The sequence below is a fragment of the Euprymna scolopes genome, chromosome 18 (assembly GCF_053919585.1).
Source record: "Euprymna scolopes isolate OS-2025 chromosome 18, ASM5391958v1, whole genome shotgun sequence".
Taxonomy (NCBI): domain Eukaryota; kingdom Metazoa; phylum Mollusca; class Cephalopoda; order Sepiida; family Sepiolidae; genus Euprymna; species Euprymna scolopes.
The window spans coordinates 62,129,540-62,146,131 of record NC_136499.1 but is presented as its reverse complement, the minus strand read 5'-3'; the positions used below and the strand labels follow the sequence as shown (position 1 = coordinate 62,146,131).

The 16,592-nt window shown below is 31.1% G+C and overlaps 2 protein-coding genes across 2 annotated transcripts in view; both read right to left on the bottom strand.

The window, feature by feature from the left end:
• The window catches only part of LOC145297633 (retinal guanylyl cyclase 1-like), a 1,014,990-nt gene extending 1,011,669 nt beyond the window's left edge, over positions 1-3,321 (bottom strand). Inside the window, exon 1 of the mRNA XM_080143738.1 lies at positions 3,287-3,321. The gene's annotated coding sequence lies outside the window, so the exon portion shown is untranslated. The remainder of the gene's footprint in view (positions 1-3,286) is intronic.
• Positions 2,970-16,592, bottom strand: part of LOC145297634 (uncharacterized) — a 546,925-nt gene continuing 533,302 nt past the window's right edge. The window contains exon 2 of the mRNA XM_080143739.1: positions 2,970-3,326. Coding sequence (XP_079999865.1) covers positions 3,295-3,326 — 32 coding nt within the window. The 3' untranslated portion in view covers positions 2,970-3,294. The remainder of the gene's footprint in view (positions 3,327-16,592) is intronic.

Below are 16,592 nucleotides of genomic sequence, written 5' to 3'. Positions count from 1 at the left end.
ACTGTAATCTCTGAACGTATATACCATTCACTGAACAAAGCGGGGGAGGGCAGAGCGGTAGCTCTAGATATATCTAAGGCTTTTGACAGGGTATGGCACAAGGGTCTCCTCAGGAAAATTAAATCATACGGTATCACTGGTAGAATACTTAACATAATTAAATCCTTCTTAGATAAGAGAAAAATCCAGGTTGTCCTCGACGGTTGAGCATCTAAACAGTGTGGTATAAATGCGGGAGTGCCTCAGGGGTCTATTCTTGGACCTCTATTGTTCCTGATATTTATTAATGACCTCCCCGACAAAACTGCCTCTGAGATGGGTATATATGCTGATGACACTACACTCTATAACAGGCATGACAGGAAAACAAATTAACATATATCTAAAGAAATGGCAAAAACACTAGAGGATGACCTCCAATCTGTAGTGGAATGGGGACATAAATGGATGGTCACATTCAATGCTGCCAAGACCAAACTGGTTTCCTTCAATAACTACAAGAAACCTACTCTGCCACCAATGGCAATGGCCAGTGACTCCCTGTCTGAGAGTACATCTTTCAAACTGCTTGGCCTAACGTTCACAGGAAACATGAGCTGGAACAATTATATTGAAAACATTGCCAGGGCCGCTGCAAAAAGGTAGGCTCTCTCTATCGTGCTAGAAAACTACTGACACCTGAAAGTATCCTGTATCTCTATAAGGCCACCATTCGCCCATGTATGGAGTATTGTTGTCACATCTGGGCAGACACCCTCGACAAACCCGACAGGCAGCTAAATCCCACCCCCACACAGTAGAGATCCCTAGATGTAAAAGATCTTTCTACTCGAGTAGTTTCTTCCCCAGAACCGCGAGACTCTGGAATTCCATTCCAGGATCCTGCTTCCCTAACTGTACTGACATGCAGAAGTTCAAGTGCAACGTGAACCGACATCTTGCTGGCCAAGTCCCTACATAGTGCCCCAGTAGTTACTGACCCTGATAGTAGCCCCCTACACCTGAGTGGCAATGTGCCTTGTTTTGGGGTGAAAATGTAATAAAAAAAAAATATATATATATTTATAAAATGTAATATATATATATATATATATATATATATATATATATATATATATATATATATATATATATATATATATATATATATACTAGCATGGGTGCCCGACGTTTCTCAGGTGTTTGGAGGTTGATGCTGAGCAAAAAAAAAAAAAAAAAAAACAATAAAAAACGGTCAATTTTTTATTTGCCCCCTATTATGACACCTTAAAATTTATTGTTTTGGGCTCAAGTTATTAAGTTACATCCATGTCCAAGGAACCTTTATCTGAAATGTAAAGTGTTTAGACCTAAAATTGTCGGAGGAGTTTGGTAGAGTTCTCAAAGGTCAAAACGTTGAACTTTGACCCCTTAACAGCCAAATTTCTGGCCGAAAACCAATCACATCTATTTTTCCAAATCTCAGTACCCTTTATATCAAATTTCGAGTCTGTAGACTAAAAATTGAGAGAGTTATTGCGTAAAGAAATGTACACAGACACACACAGGCACGTTCAATTATATATATATATATATATATATATATATATATATATATATATATATATATATATATTGTTATTGTATATAGCTACATAAAATTACATGTAGATATTTTCAGTATTCATTCCGGCAGTGCTATATATGTAAGTAGAGCTAGATAGTAAGCTATGAAAAAAATATATATATATACCGATTAAGCTGCAGTCATATATATGGATGACTCGGCGTGTCCCTTTTCTATCAGAAGTGGCTCCGCTAGATGTGTTATGTTTACCGAATATATGACGGCCGTATCTCCAAGAGTTCTTGTATGGCGAGCTGGTAGCAGGACAGCAACCTAGAGGTTGCCCGGCTCTCTGCTACAAGGACGTAGGCAAACGCGACCTGAAATTGACGGTCATCAATGGGAGTAGCTGGCACACTACCACAGCGCCTAGTAGGGTGCTGTACAGAAGAGGGTTGAGAAAAGAACAACCCTGATTCTGGAGGACCGGAGACGACGCAGAAAGCAAGGTCAAAGGACCGCAGACCTCAGCATACCAATCCTCCTTCCTGTATCCATGCGGTAGAGACTGCCATTCTCTAATAGTGCTCCAAACTCACACTCAAATATGCCCAAAGACAATCCGTTGAAACACTTATGTGCATATCATTATGTTGCGAGATAGAAGGTGTCTACTCACCTAATACCATTGTTATTGTTATATAAATGGTATTAAACTTTTCTCAAATATAGAATAGACGAGGCAAAAAATTATAGATGTTTTTGACCATCTAATCTGCAAACATGAATACTTGCAAAAATATCATAACACTAGAAAAGCTTTGAAGGCCACAGTGGTTTAGTGGTTTACAACACGAAATAAAAACCTGTATTTAATTCCACTTCCTTACATAGAAAAGCTTTCATCAAGCTCACATCAAACCTTGTCTTTAATCTTGTGGAAAAGAGATAAATCAATTATCTAATTCGAGTAACCTTTTGCTACAAATATCTGATGCTTATAGATGTATATTAGAGGTTTTCCAGAGAAGCCAACTAACCACTATGGAAATTTTCAAATATACCATAAAAAAATTTTATTAAGAGAATAAAAGTTACTTTTATGCCTACTTAGCATATTTTGGAGTTTTGAAGTAGTTTTAAATGTTCTTCTTGAGTATTAATTTTTATGAGCTGTTCGTGAACAAGATGGCGGCCGTATCTTTTTCATGGGAAAAGGTCTCCTTTTGAAATTCGCTGGTTTCATGTTTATTTAATTGTAATTTCAATACGAGGCTTCCATGAAGAAAATGTATTTGCCATATTGATCTAAACCTCTCGTAAAATATGAATATTTGCGATGAAACAAAGCGAATTTAAAAATACTAAAAACACACAAAAATCCACCTACATATACAAGTACATTTTATTGGCTAGGATAACATATACGTGTTTTATATTTGAACTTTTGACTGCTTTTTTCATTTTTTTCCTGTTTTCTGGAAAATCCCCTGCACATTTGTATGGATTATTATTAAACAGGACTACTGCTCATGTGAGATAGACAGGAATTACAGAATAGTTGGGGAATCCATAACGATTACAGTTTGACATTAGTAATGAAATACTTTGAAGAAATAATTTAACGGATGCTTTTGTTTGTTCTTCATTTTGACGCCAGGGGATTATAGCATTCCCATCGTTAAAACACATACAGATATGAAGATCATTAGCTGTTATTAACAATGTATTTTGCCTTACCAGAGATTTCAGCAATAAACAGCCAGTTTGAAGTCCTTACCTAAAACAGATAAAAAAAACAATTATTTTATTAGGAGAAAAGTAACACATCAGAATACACACACACACACACACACACACACATATATATATATATATATATATATATATATATATATATGCGCATGTGCGTGTGTGTAAAGAGCAGTATAGGAATTAGAAAACCAAATAACGAAATGTTCTTTTCTTTAAAACAAATTATTTATATATTTTAAATAAGAGTTCGCCTTTCAAACACTTATCGAGTTCTAGAATTGTCTTTATTCTTTTTTCTTTTTTATTGTATATCAATTTTTCTTGGCGAAGATATAAACATTTTCCGTAAATAATAAATAATAGTCAGTGAAAATGTTTATAACGCTTCGTTTCAATATACGGCACTACACGCGGCTAGGTGATATGCGTTTATAATACTGCATATAACTACGAAACTGAATTACGAAACGATGTTTTTAAATGCCAGCAGTTTATGATAAATCGATAAATGCACAAATATTTAATAGACGCATACGTACACAAACACACACATGTGTGTATGTACATGCTTGTGAGTGTTTGAATTCTGAGGCCGCAGCACGAGTTCCTTATACAGTCAATCTCTTAAAATACTTTCGTGATTTTCAACCGTCTACTATCCCCCAATCCTACAATCTTTGAAGAGAAACATCTATATTCACTAATTTAAAATCAATCATTGTAATCAAAGAATATAAAAAATTATCAAATTTTCCTCAACATCATATATATATACTCTAAAATAAGATCTATTGTTTCTAACAAAAAATTTAAAACAAGCCAATCATTAATTAACAATAACACTTCATCCGACGACAGTGTGATCAAAACTCGAAATACTGTGTACGTCTGTAAATACCCTCCAATGTGTCTCCAAAAATAGCACGTACATTTGCATGATTCGAACCAGCATCTCTCGTCGACTAATATGTCACCTATTTTTCCTCAAATAGCTCCATTCCTATGCACCTCACAGCACACGACACCCCCAAAAATAAATTTAGAGACATACTAATGAAAAACAGTGACATTTAATCTGTCTCACAATGTGATGTACGCCTTCCGATTGTTGAATTGTTTGGTTGAGATTTAATTCTGGGACAGACATTTAATTTCGGAATACACATTTACGAACACTCGATGTTGCTTTAGATTAGCGTGTTCTCACCGCTATATTTGTTTTTAATTCTATACCATTTAGGGTTTTATCTTTCAAAAGTTGTGAAGAAATAATTGATTTTGAGTTTTTCTGTAGTAAAAAAAAAAAAACGATAACATAAATCTCTCGGCCGGCGGGGACAAAATTGAGCAGTTATTTGTATTTTTAATTGTTTATTTTGTTTTACATTTGTTTATTTTAAAAGAGAGGCGTTTATGTTGTCGTTAATTAAAATATTTCTACTACTACAAAATTTACATGCAAACAAAAGCCAAGATAAATACATGTTAAGAAACCTCGAACTTCATGAAAAGCGACACGTTATTAGCGAAAGGAAACTGGTTTTGTACATAAAATATTTTTATAAAAACATTAAATATAAATATATGTATATTAAATGATATTTCCTTTTTTTAAATAAATTATTTTCTATTGCAACATTGTTTTAACTAAAATAGTTTCATGAAAAACTGTTTTTATTACATAAAATATTTTAATCTATATATTAATACGATAGCGTGAGTCTTATTGTCTATGTCACATATTTTTTCTTTCGAGTGTCTGTCGTTTAATTGTTATGCCTTTCCATTTCTTGTAATAAATAATTTTACCAAGAATTCTTCATAAGTTTTTGTTCCGGTTTCGATTTTAGCTGAGGAAACTCAAGTTTTATGTACACGTATTTTTTCTTCATAAGTTTTGGTTTCGGTTTCGATTCAAGCTGATGCACAGAAGCCATATGGACATATTTTTATGTTTGAAATCACAAGTTGATAATATAAAGGAATGGATCGAAAATGACTCTTGTAGTAATATATACGAAATCTGTATAAATTAAAATATTATATTTAAACATATTTTACGACCATACAGTTCCAGGCGTCCCTGCTAGCTTAGATATAAATATTTCCAGTTTTTACAAAATAACTACAATAATATCAGGAGTCTCCATTTACGCTGAACATCTACAAAAATTCCAACATCAATATATTGCATATGAAAGAGTCCACTACGGAATTTCCGCAGGTCCTGCTAGTTGTTGTTATTATTATTATTATTATTATTATTATTATTATTATTATTATTATTATTATTATTATATTTGAAAACAAGCCTTCATTAAAGGGAGTCACATTCATAAGCTTGTGCGGTGTTGCCAAATTTACCTTTTAAAAACTTGACTTCAAGGATTTGGTTATTTTGAAGCAGTTCAGTCTCTGAAAATTATATTTTGCATTTTCAAATAGCAACACACGAACTAATTTTGGAAGGAACAATCAGAATATGCTAATAATAATAATAATAATAATAATAATAATAATAATAATAATAATAACAATAACAATAACAATAATAATAATAATAATAATAATAATAATAATAATAATAAAAAGTTATTCCTATTGTAATTGAGACACTTGATACCATAACTAACAGTAATTATAAGTAGCTTAAACAGATTGACGAGACAATTTATTTTGAAATATTAAAACGACTTGCCTCTTGGGAAAGGCGAAAGTGTTAAGATATAGCTTGAATGTCTGAGTTTAAAGGAACTGACTACCTGTTTAAAATAAAAATTCCAACTGAAAACATCCAAAAGTCGAGACTACTATGAACTAATAATAATAATAATAATAATAATAATAATAATAATAATAATAATAACTTGCTTTTGAGAAAAAAATAACCGTATACACAAGAACAACAGTAACAACAACAATAATTACGACAATAATAACGCCAACAATAATAAGTACAACAGCAACAACAAGAATAATAATAATAACAATAATAAAACGGCTGTCGCCACAACGCAAATTAATTTGCAAATAGTATCGAACTAGGTAGAGAGTACTGGAAATATGGAGATACTTGTTGCCACTCAGACTCCAGAGAGCACAACAACTTTTTCTCAAAAAATATTCTTGAATGATAACCTGTGTGAAAACTCCTAGTAGGTTAATAATAATAATAATAATAATAATAATAATAATAATAATAATAATAATAAGAAGAAGAAGAAGAAGAAGAAGAAGAAGAAGAACAAGAAGAAGAAGAAGAAGAAGAAGAAAAAGAAGAAGAAGAAGAATTTGACAGCTGATAGATAACGGAGATTTATATATAAAGAGATACCTTGAAAGATAATTTTTTTATCACCATTGCTGTGCATCATAGTCATGATGCTCCTTAACAACATACTAAGAAAATAAGAACATACACGATCAAGTGGGGGAAAGCAGTACACTAGCAATTATGCAGAGAACTTTATCTTGAAATCCAAACTGCAGCAGTACTTGAAAATTAAAGTCATAAACTCCTATCGGACATGGATATACAAACGGATAAACCGAACAGAGGCAGTCGACTGGTGACATCGATATAAATCCGATTAACTTATGTGAAACCACGATACAAATGTATGTGATACCACATGGCTGAAAAGAGAGTGGGTGTAATTAGTTTGCTTTGAAGCATGAGAAGTGTGAATAACTTATTGTAAAATGTGTTGATATAATATAATGAAGCAGTACTTATTAACGAATTTCCGTCTACAACCGACACACTCGTCATGTAATACAGTGAAGACGCGCGTATACAAATGCATGCAAAATGACGTCACCAGCGGGGAAAAATAAATACTTAAAAAACAATAACGTTCAAGATCACGTTAGAGGCGTGGATAACGTTTGAGAGCCCGTGCTAGAAGACGATCACATGATGAATGTCACAGCGGTAAATAGAGAATAAGGAAATAAATGTCGGTGTTAAAAAAGGGAATTGATTTCTTTCCTATATTTGTCTCGTTTGTGAATGAGAATACAACATGTTTACCTTACAAGGTTACAGTCGGCGATTTGGAACAAATAATCAAAATAAAAACCTCGGTCTCCAACGATTTTATTTGGATTCATCCTTTTTACGATGTATATAACAACTCGATTGCTAGCGACTATTTCTCGGTTTTACAAGATTGCAGAAAAGTAGCAAAAGGTAAGGATGTGAACTTCCCACATCTTACAGAATGAACCGCGTGAAGGTTGGCTATATTTATAGGCGAATGTGATGATATAAAACAAATTCGGTTCGAACATTGCATACTCAAGTCGTCAGTCTGTGTTGTTATGCTCTCCCTCACCATTACCGTCTGTGGAACACGATGTAACGGAGTTGTTTGCCAACTGAACTTAACCAGTTCTTATTGAGTCGACCTTTTAAATGATAACATTTTAGCAAGTCCTCACGGCGTTGTGTGACAATTCCCCTGTCACTCATTTAGCACTGCTCTGAAAGTGGTCTTTGGCCCTTGGTAGGTGGTGATACCTTTTGTAAAAAATGAAACATTTTCGGCAGTGAAAATCATATTTCGAAATTTATCGTCTTGAGACTATTGCAAAATGCTAACCAAAACTGTACCGATACAGACCAAACGTCCATTTTAAAACTTGTAACTTGACAAACTGAGTGAACTGACTAACACAATAATATTTTAGCTTCAAATTATCGGAACTAGTAAATTCTTACTTCTTTTTTCTGTTTTCTAATGTTTCAGGCGATAATTTTAACATATATCCTTTAAGATGCATGTTGGCACATCGATGCTTGATAGATCCTGGAAGTTAAACAACGTTGCAGCCGGACACTACAAGATAGGTTAACATTTGGAAATAACAGGTGCTATATGTGTGAAGACATTGACGTCAAAAACTGAAATAAAAAAAAAAACAACATATATCAAGATCTTTCTTGACTAGAATATATTGGGGACTAGAGGTTGAACATTTGATATTTCCTACAAATTTTACCTTCGGTGGGAAGTCAGTTTGAGCTGCCTAGATTTTATGCCGCTTCGCAAGACTTAAAACAACGGAGATATTTTTTGTAAACTAAAACATGACAGACAGAGTTTCTGATGAAAATTCTTTGGCGCATATAAAATTATTAGTTACCCTCACCATAAAAAAGAAGAAAAAAAAAGAAATAGTTCTTTCATGATAAAACGATGAATGCCGTTAAACAAAGAGTGTTGCAAAGAAAGAAAAAAGTTCATCAACATCGGAAACATTGTCGGAGCATCAAACAACGTCCGCGCTGGACAGGAATCGTTGTTCGGTTCCCCAGAGACATAATTCACTGATGATATTCCTGATATGTTATTAACATTCTTGATAAACTAGCGATTGGTTAAAGTCTGTCGTTTTTTTCCTTTGTTGTTTTGTCATCGTTCAGTCGCCCAACTTTTACAATAATGGTCATTAGCAGCTGATCAATACTCCATTGAATCGATCGAAAAATGTATTCGATATTGAGCTCCGTGCTTGTATGTTCGCAACTTTCGCGCTACAACAGTCCTAATTTGTGATAACCAGGTCATCTAATTAGTAATGATCGAAATTGAACCAAGATAAATAACAGATCTAAATTATACATTTTAATAGCAAGAATATTCAGGATTGTTTCTGTATTATACAATATACAAATATATATTAAATATATATATATGTATATATATATATATTTATATATATATATATATATATATATATATATATATATATATATATTCGTTTTACATAATATCCGAGCAAGTAGTAGGAAAATATGAAAACCTTGTAGTGTGGTTAATCGAAATAAATTATTTCTAATTATAGAGTTTTTTTAAATTTATTTGTTTAATATATTTCATATCAGTTATAAAAATTAACAACAACAATATAACGTTAAGTATTTTGTGGTCTTTGTTGCCTATGTTAATGTCCAAATTACTGAAAAACATTGTTGTATTATTTGGTATATATTTGATGCTATTATTAGGTATGAATAATGTCATTTTAAGCACTGTCGTTTCTGTAAAAGTTTTGGATCTACAGATACGAAACTTAATCTACAAGGTATTCGGACCCATGCGAAACTTTTTGTTTGTGCTTTAGCCGTGAAAAATCGATGCAAAATGTGAAAATATGAGAAATGAAATTTGCCAAGTGAAGGTCGAGCGACGGCATTACGAATATGCATGCATAATGTAATAGCTATTGCTTCATGTTTTCATTTCTAGCAAACATGTATCCATATCTCAGGCATTAACGTTAAAGAGAAAAAGTTAATCGTAAGCTAAACGTTTTGGTTCTGACTCAGTGGTGGCCCATGTGTCATTTAAAAAATAAACACTTTTTAAATCATTGCTATATATTGCGTCCCATATAATATAATCATAAATGTGAAATCTGTATTAATTTAAATATCATATTGAAACGAACTTTGTATTTTACAACCGGGCAATGCCTGGCGATTTGCTAATATATATATATATATATATATATATATATATATATATATATATATATCCAGATGTTTTGTCTTACTACAAATACGTAGTGTGGCCAAGTGTGACCAGTGCTTTTCTGCTGATATTTGTAACCCTAATCGTAGAATGGTCAAGCTTCAAACGACTGTACACATTTGTTTTATAATCTTTCTACTAGTATTTCTGTTAATTTCGATTTTGGCGCGATAATTTAGCGTCTTCGTTTTTTTGGCTTATATAGATTTGCTGTCTCCTTTTAACCGAACAACCAAGAGTTATCGCGAAGTATAGACAAACGAAATTATATAGAAATTATATGGAAAGTTAGTTAGAACTTTTCAGAAAGTTTTATAAAATCCAAGGCAGCAATTTTTTAAATGAGCACAAAAGAGTAAATTTTAGTAATTTTAACACAACAAGCACTCCTAGCGGACAAATGGAGTTTTCCCGGTAAATCCGTTCTGTTATCTTTTTACTCATATCATGCTTAATGTTTGTGCAAAAATTGGTTTTGAACAAAGATACATTTTGAATAACTTAAAACATCAAAGAAACCTATTCAGATTAGAAGAAACCTAAGTTCTGTTGCCTTTCATTACGTTTATTTATTACGTGGTTATGTTTTCATCACTTTGTTTTTTTTTCTGCACGATAGAGTGACAAATACCCGAAAATAAATTTATTACATATATATATATATATATATATATATATATATATATATATATATATATATACAGTACAAATAATTCAATATAAAAAAAATCGTTTTGAATAACTAAGTAATTTTATTTATTTAAATATGTCGCTTCTTTTTTGGCACCGATTCCGTAACTTCATAAATAGAGGAAGAACAAGTACAAAGAAGATATAAGGAACGAGTGGAGACCATGAGTTCATAGAAACATATATGTAGGTAATATGTGTTCACCAAACTTTTATTGAACAATGCTATGAAATATTGATGCACTTAATGGTAGCTGAGCGAAGTAATAAATAAATAACGACCTGAAAGGAAAAATGAAAAAAAAAAACACACACACACATATTCAACCGAAAAATGAGGGTTTTAGTAGATAATCGCTTAGACATGAGCGTTAACGAATGGTTACTTAAAATGGTAATACAAAAGTTTTGTTCATAGCGATGTAAAGATTTGGGTCGAAGCTGTTTTGAAGAGTAACCTTTTATTACTGAAAGGCAAATGATTCTGTAGAATGAAGAGGAATTAAAAAATCTAATAGGAGAAGCTGTAACGTTGTCTATTTACATCTTTGTTGCGTGTTTTCCTCTGTCTGAAAATAGAACTGATTTCAGATTTAAGATTTCTTATTTGAACTCTAGGTTTGACACTAATCGAAACATACATACATTTAGGTTGCAGGCTTCACGAAAACATGATATTGAATTTTGAATTACTGCTTTATGTGTCATTGGTCAGTATTATATGAACAAGGAAAGATTAATAGACTTGTTTATCAAACTCTAATGACCAAAATATTACTCAAATATATATATACACATATATATATATATATGTATATATATATATATATATAGTATAAATTTTGTTGAAATCAAAGACTTATTTTTTATTTTATATAACTGTTCCTAGTCATTGTGAATCTCTTCATATCAACCATTTTGTTAATGGGATGACAATCCTATGATTTTATATTTTCGTAGAACTTTTTGTTCTCATCAACTCGTCAGATGTGACTTCCATCCGATTTTATCAACAAAAAGCTAATTTTTTACATGATAAACCTGGTGTGTTTGTTTGGAGAAAACAAAGTCCATACCCACGTTGTTAGGTACCGTGCATATATATATATATATATATATATATATATATATATATATATATATATATATATATATATATATATATATTCATTCATTATTCATTCATTCATGTGTTGTTCTTCGTGCCCGAAGACGACTTCCTGTGAACCATCATTCTCCACTTGTCACGGTCAGTAGGGATCAACCTGTCCTTTAGATTTCGTTTGACGGTGTCACGAAACCTGAGCTTAGGTCTGCGTATGCCTCATACCCCATCTTCCACTTGTAAAAACAGTAGCTGTTTTGGCATTCGGGAGTTCTCCATTCTGTTTACGTGCCCGGTCCATCTCAGGTTTTTCCGGATGAGCAGGTCATACATGCTTGGGAGTTTGGCTTGTGATAGGATCTCCCTGTTGCTGACAAAGTCATACCACTTGACATTTAAAATCTGCCGGAGGTGTCTCATCATATAGGTGTTGAGCTTGCAGATTACCAGTTTGTACACTGGGCAAGTTTCTGCGCCGTATAAGAGTGACGAGAGGACGATGGCGCGGTACACCAAGCATTTATTTCTGAAAGTCATGTCTTTATTTTGCTAGACCTTCTGTTTGAGCTTTCCATAGGATATGGAGGTTAGCCATTCTTGTAGAAATCTCCTCGTCTAAAAAAGGGTATTTTCATAGATTTTAAAACAGTCTTAAATTTTTTATCATGAATTGTATATGTATATGAGTATAAGATTTTATACATTGAATTTTAATATCGATTTTCTATATTTACTTCACCAGTTTCCAATGTATGCTTTTTAGTCTGAAGACTTCCTACAGTAATGAAACGCGAAAGGCTCTGTGTAGGTTAATTATCATATGCATATATATATATATATATATATATACATGAATAGATATATACATATATATATATATAAATGAATAGATACATATATATATATATATATATATATATATATATATATATATGTATATATGGATCCTGGCTTGAGATACTTGTTTCTTGTACAGCCGTACTGATGAGCTTTGAAACAGCGAAACAGTACTGTATTGTGGATGGCTATAATGCTCCCTATCTTTGATTAAGCATGTTGGGAAGTGATATACAAATTGCTAATAGCGTATAAAGCGATGCTCTTTGAGTAAACAAATTGAGATTAGATATTTGGACAATGTCAAAACATTGTTAATTCACTGTCCCCATAGCAGCAGCCGAATAGGGCAGCAGTTAGAAGCTCCGACTGTCGTTTGGGCAGTCGGGTTTCGATCCTGGCTTGAGGTAGTTGCTTGTCTAGCCGCACTGATGAACTGTGAAACAGCTAAACACTACCGTATGTGGATGATTATATATATATATATATATATATATATATATATATATATATATATATAAATTGCTTCTTGAGGCCTTGACAGATTATGGATACCCACGGTAAGGGTGTCTGCGCGTAAATTTTTTTGGAAAGAGTTGCGCAATCTCAAAACATACATCTTGACATGATTGAATACCAGTGGTTAGTTTAGTTTCAGGACGAAGCGGAAAGAACATACAGCGCCTAGAATTCCTAAATGGTCACCCATATTGTAATAGCCAGGCTGAACGTTATTTAACTTCTGTGATCTGACGAGAACCGGCTTGTTAACGTGCTTATATATATATATATATATATATATATATATATATATATTAAAGAAAATTGGTTATGTATATAACCAATTTCCTCTCTATTTCTATTTCTCTATCCCCACTTTCACTCGCCGGCTTTCTCTTTCTCTCTCTCTCTCTCTCTCTCTCTCTCTCTCTCTCTCTCTTTCTCTCTCTCTCTCTCTCTCTTTTTGTGTATATATGTATGTTTGCGTGGAAAAGAATGTTTTTTATTCATCAATGTTTTTCTTAACTAAGACGTTAAAATGATGTTTTTCTCGAACAAAACAAAGCTGTACAATTCTAAAGATGAAATGGCTTTACAAATATGGAAGGTGTGTTTTTCTATTAACGTAACATAATATAAATCTACACAATATAAAATATGTATATATGTTTTTATTGAAATATGTTATCTTGAATCGAGTGTCTTAAAATAAGACAAGTTTATTATTTAAAGAAACGGTTTCCATTTTTAATATTTCCGATGACGTTCAATTATATACATATCGTATATGTATATAACTATAGCATGTAGGATATATATATATATATTTATATATATATAAATATAGTATGTAATATATATATATATATATATGTATAAATATATATGCGTAAATATATGTACTAAGTCAAAAGTATTCAAGAGTTATAACTAATGAATTTTACGAGGCTAAAAAGAGTGCTCAATGAAAGACCAATGTATATTTTTATTGATATAAAGAAATTCATATGGTCGTGACACTGGACATGCTAATTTATAAGCTTCAATTTTCAGATATTTATATTTATGTTTATAATTATATTAATATATATATGCATATATATATATACATATACATATATATACATATATCTATCTCTCTCTCTCTCTCTCTCTCTATACATATATATATATATATATATATATATATATATTAAGCAATGTGATTTATAATTTAAAATTTAAAAATTTAAAAAATCTTTAAAATTTAAAAATCAAATTTTAATTAAATTAAAAATCAGTTTCATAAGAAGGAACAACAACAAAATCCATTATCTGTACGATCGTTTCGGAAATCCGTGCTTTTTATTGTGGTATACATGAAGTTATGTAGAACAATTATATATAGTTTTTTGGTAAGCAAGGTCTCCTTATCAGCAAATTTAGGATGGTTTTTATTGAATTTAAAAGACACCATAAATAAACCTAGCATTAAAAGTAAGGCAGATGATCTGAAAAAATTGAAATAAAAGGTTTGGATTTAAAATTTAGAGGAAAATTAATATGGGTTATAGACAGAAATAAGCAGAGAAAAATATATATTTTTGAATTTACATAATAAATTTGATTTAAAAATATATAGAGATAGTTACCTTTTAGTTTTTCTTTTTTTGAAATCAGGAACTGTGTTTAAAGTAGTCATTTAGATGTTTGCTATGGCTTTTTATTTTATTGAATGATGAATTTTAAAAGGGCGACGCTCGTGCAATAAATTGTTTCCGTTAGCGTATTTTTGATTTAAAGACGCTACAGTTTATATATAGAGAGAGAATATTTTTATTACAATAAAACGATCGTACAGATAATTGATTTTGTTGTTGTTCCTTCTTATGAAACTGATTTTTAATTTAATTAAAATTTGATTTTTAAATTTTAAAGATTTTTTAAATTTTTAAATTTTAAATTATAAATCACATTACTTTATATTGAATTAGCTCTAGGACATTTAACTATCGAGCTTATTATATATCTAAATTACAACGAGCACTTTCTATTTCCTGTATTTTAATTAACTAGTAATTTCACTGTTACATTAGAATACACTCAGCTCTTTAGACTATTGTTCTAATCTCCTTTAAATTATATATATATATATATATATATATATATATATATATATATATATATATATATATATAATGCCGTTTTCTTATGGATAACCAATGGGTTTCCAATGGACTCATTTCCCGTTTTGGGTTTTATAATTTGTACTTTCGATTTTTACTGTCTTTTTTCCCCTTTTCCTTGCTATTGCTTTCTTAATTTCATTGAATCCTGATAAACTGTCTTTAACTGTTAAATAACTTTTTTGATGAAAGTATGATTAATTTAATATCGTTTGTTTCATTTAATGCAAATTCACAAAATTAGTTGTTTATTTTACAAATTTTTTCCCTCTGATGAATACAGTATGCTTCGAAACTTCAGGAAATAATTTTTTTATTGTTTTTTTTTTGTACTCATTGTCGGATTATTACAGTTTTGTATAGCTTCCTTACCTGTGTAGAAGGATTTCATTAAGAATATATATATATATATATATATATATATATATATATATATATATATATATATATATATATCGGACAAATCGTAATATATATATATGTGTGTGTGTGTATGTATATATATATATATATATATATATATATATATATATATATATATATTATATGTAAGTATCGGACAAATCGCAAAAAAGTGTGTTTATTTTCCGATGCCAACAACAATTCTTTTAATTGGTTATTTTTTATTTTCTTTAAAGAAACATATATTGCCGCTGATAATAATACTAAAATAGTGAATATTTGGTGATTTTCACCTATTAATAAAAATAAATCTATCAATCATCCGTCACAAGTATCCTGACGTGTAAAAAATATCTCTTACTTAACATGTGTTTTGACGGTAATCGTAAAAAATGATAGCTTCATAGTTTAATATGTAGAGATTTAGAAAGAATCGATAATTGTATCAGAATCGGGAATTAAATAAGTGATCGGTAATTGTGTCGAAATCGGTTAAAATACTGGGATATTCCCATACAACATCTATATATATCTATAAAAGTGAAAGTGTCTTTCCGTTTGTCTGTGTGTGTGTCTGTCTGTGTATATTTCCCTACACAATGATACTGTAAATTTTCAGTCTACAGACTCGAAATTTGATATACAAGGGATAGAGATTTGAGAAAATATTTGTAATCCGGTTTCAGCCAGAAATTAGGCTGTTAAGGAGTCAAAGTTCAACGATTTTCCATTTGAAAAATCTATCAAACTCCTCCGTCAATTTTGTAGTATAAGCAATTGAAATTTTAGATATAGGTTCCATGGACATGGATCTAACTTAATAACTTGATTTGAGCCCAAAACAATAAATGTTCAGGGATTATAATAGGGGTCAAAAAATAAAAAAAATTACCTCTGCAGTCTCTGCCAAATTACTCAGACAATTTCTGGTCTAAACATTTTAAATTCTACATAAAGGGTATTCAGAGATATGGCAAGCTTTTTAATCGGCCCGGGTCGAAAATTTGGGCTATCAATATATAAATGTAGGTATGTATGTTTGCATGTCTGCC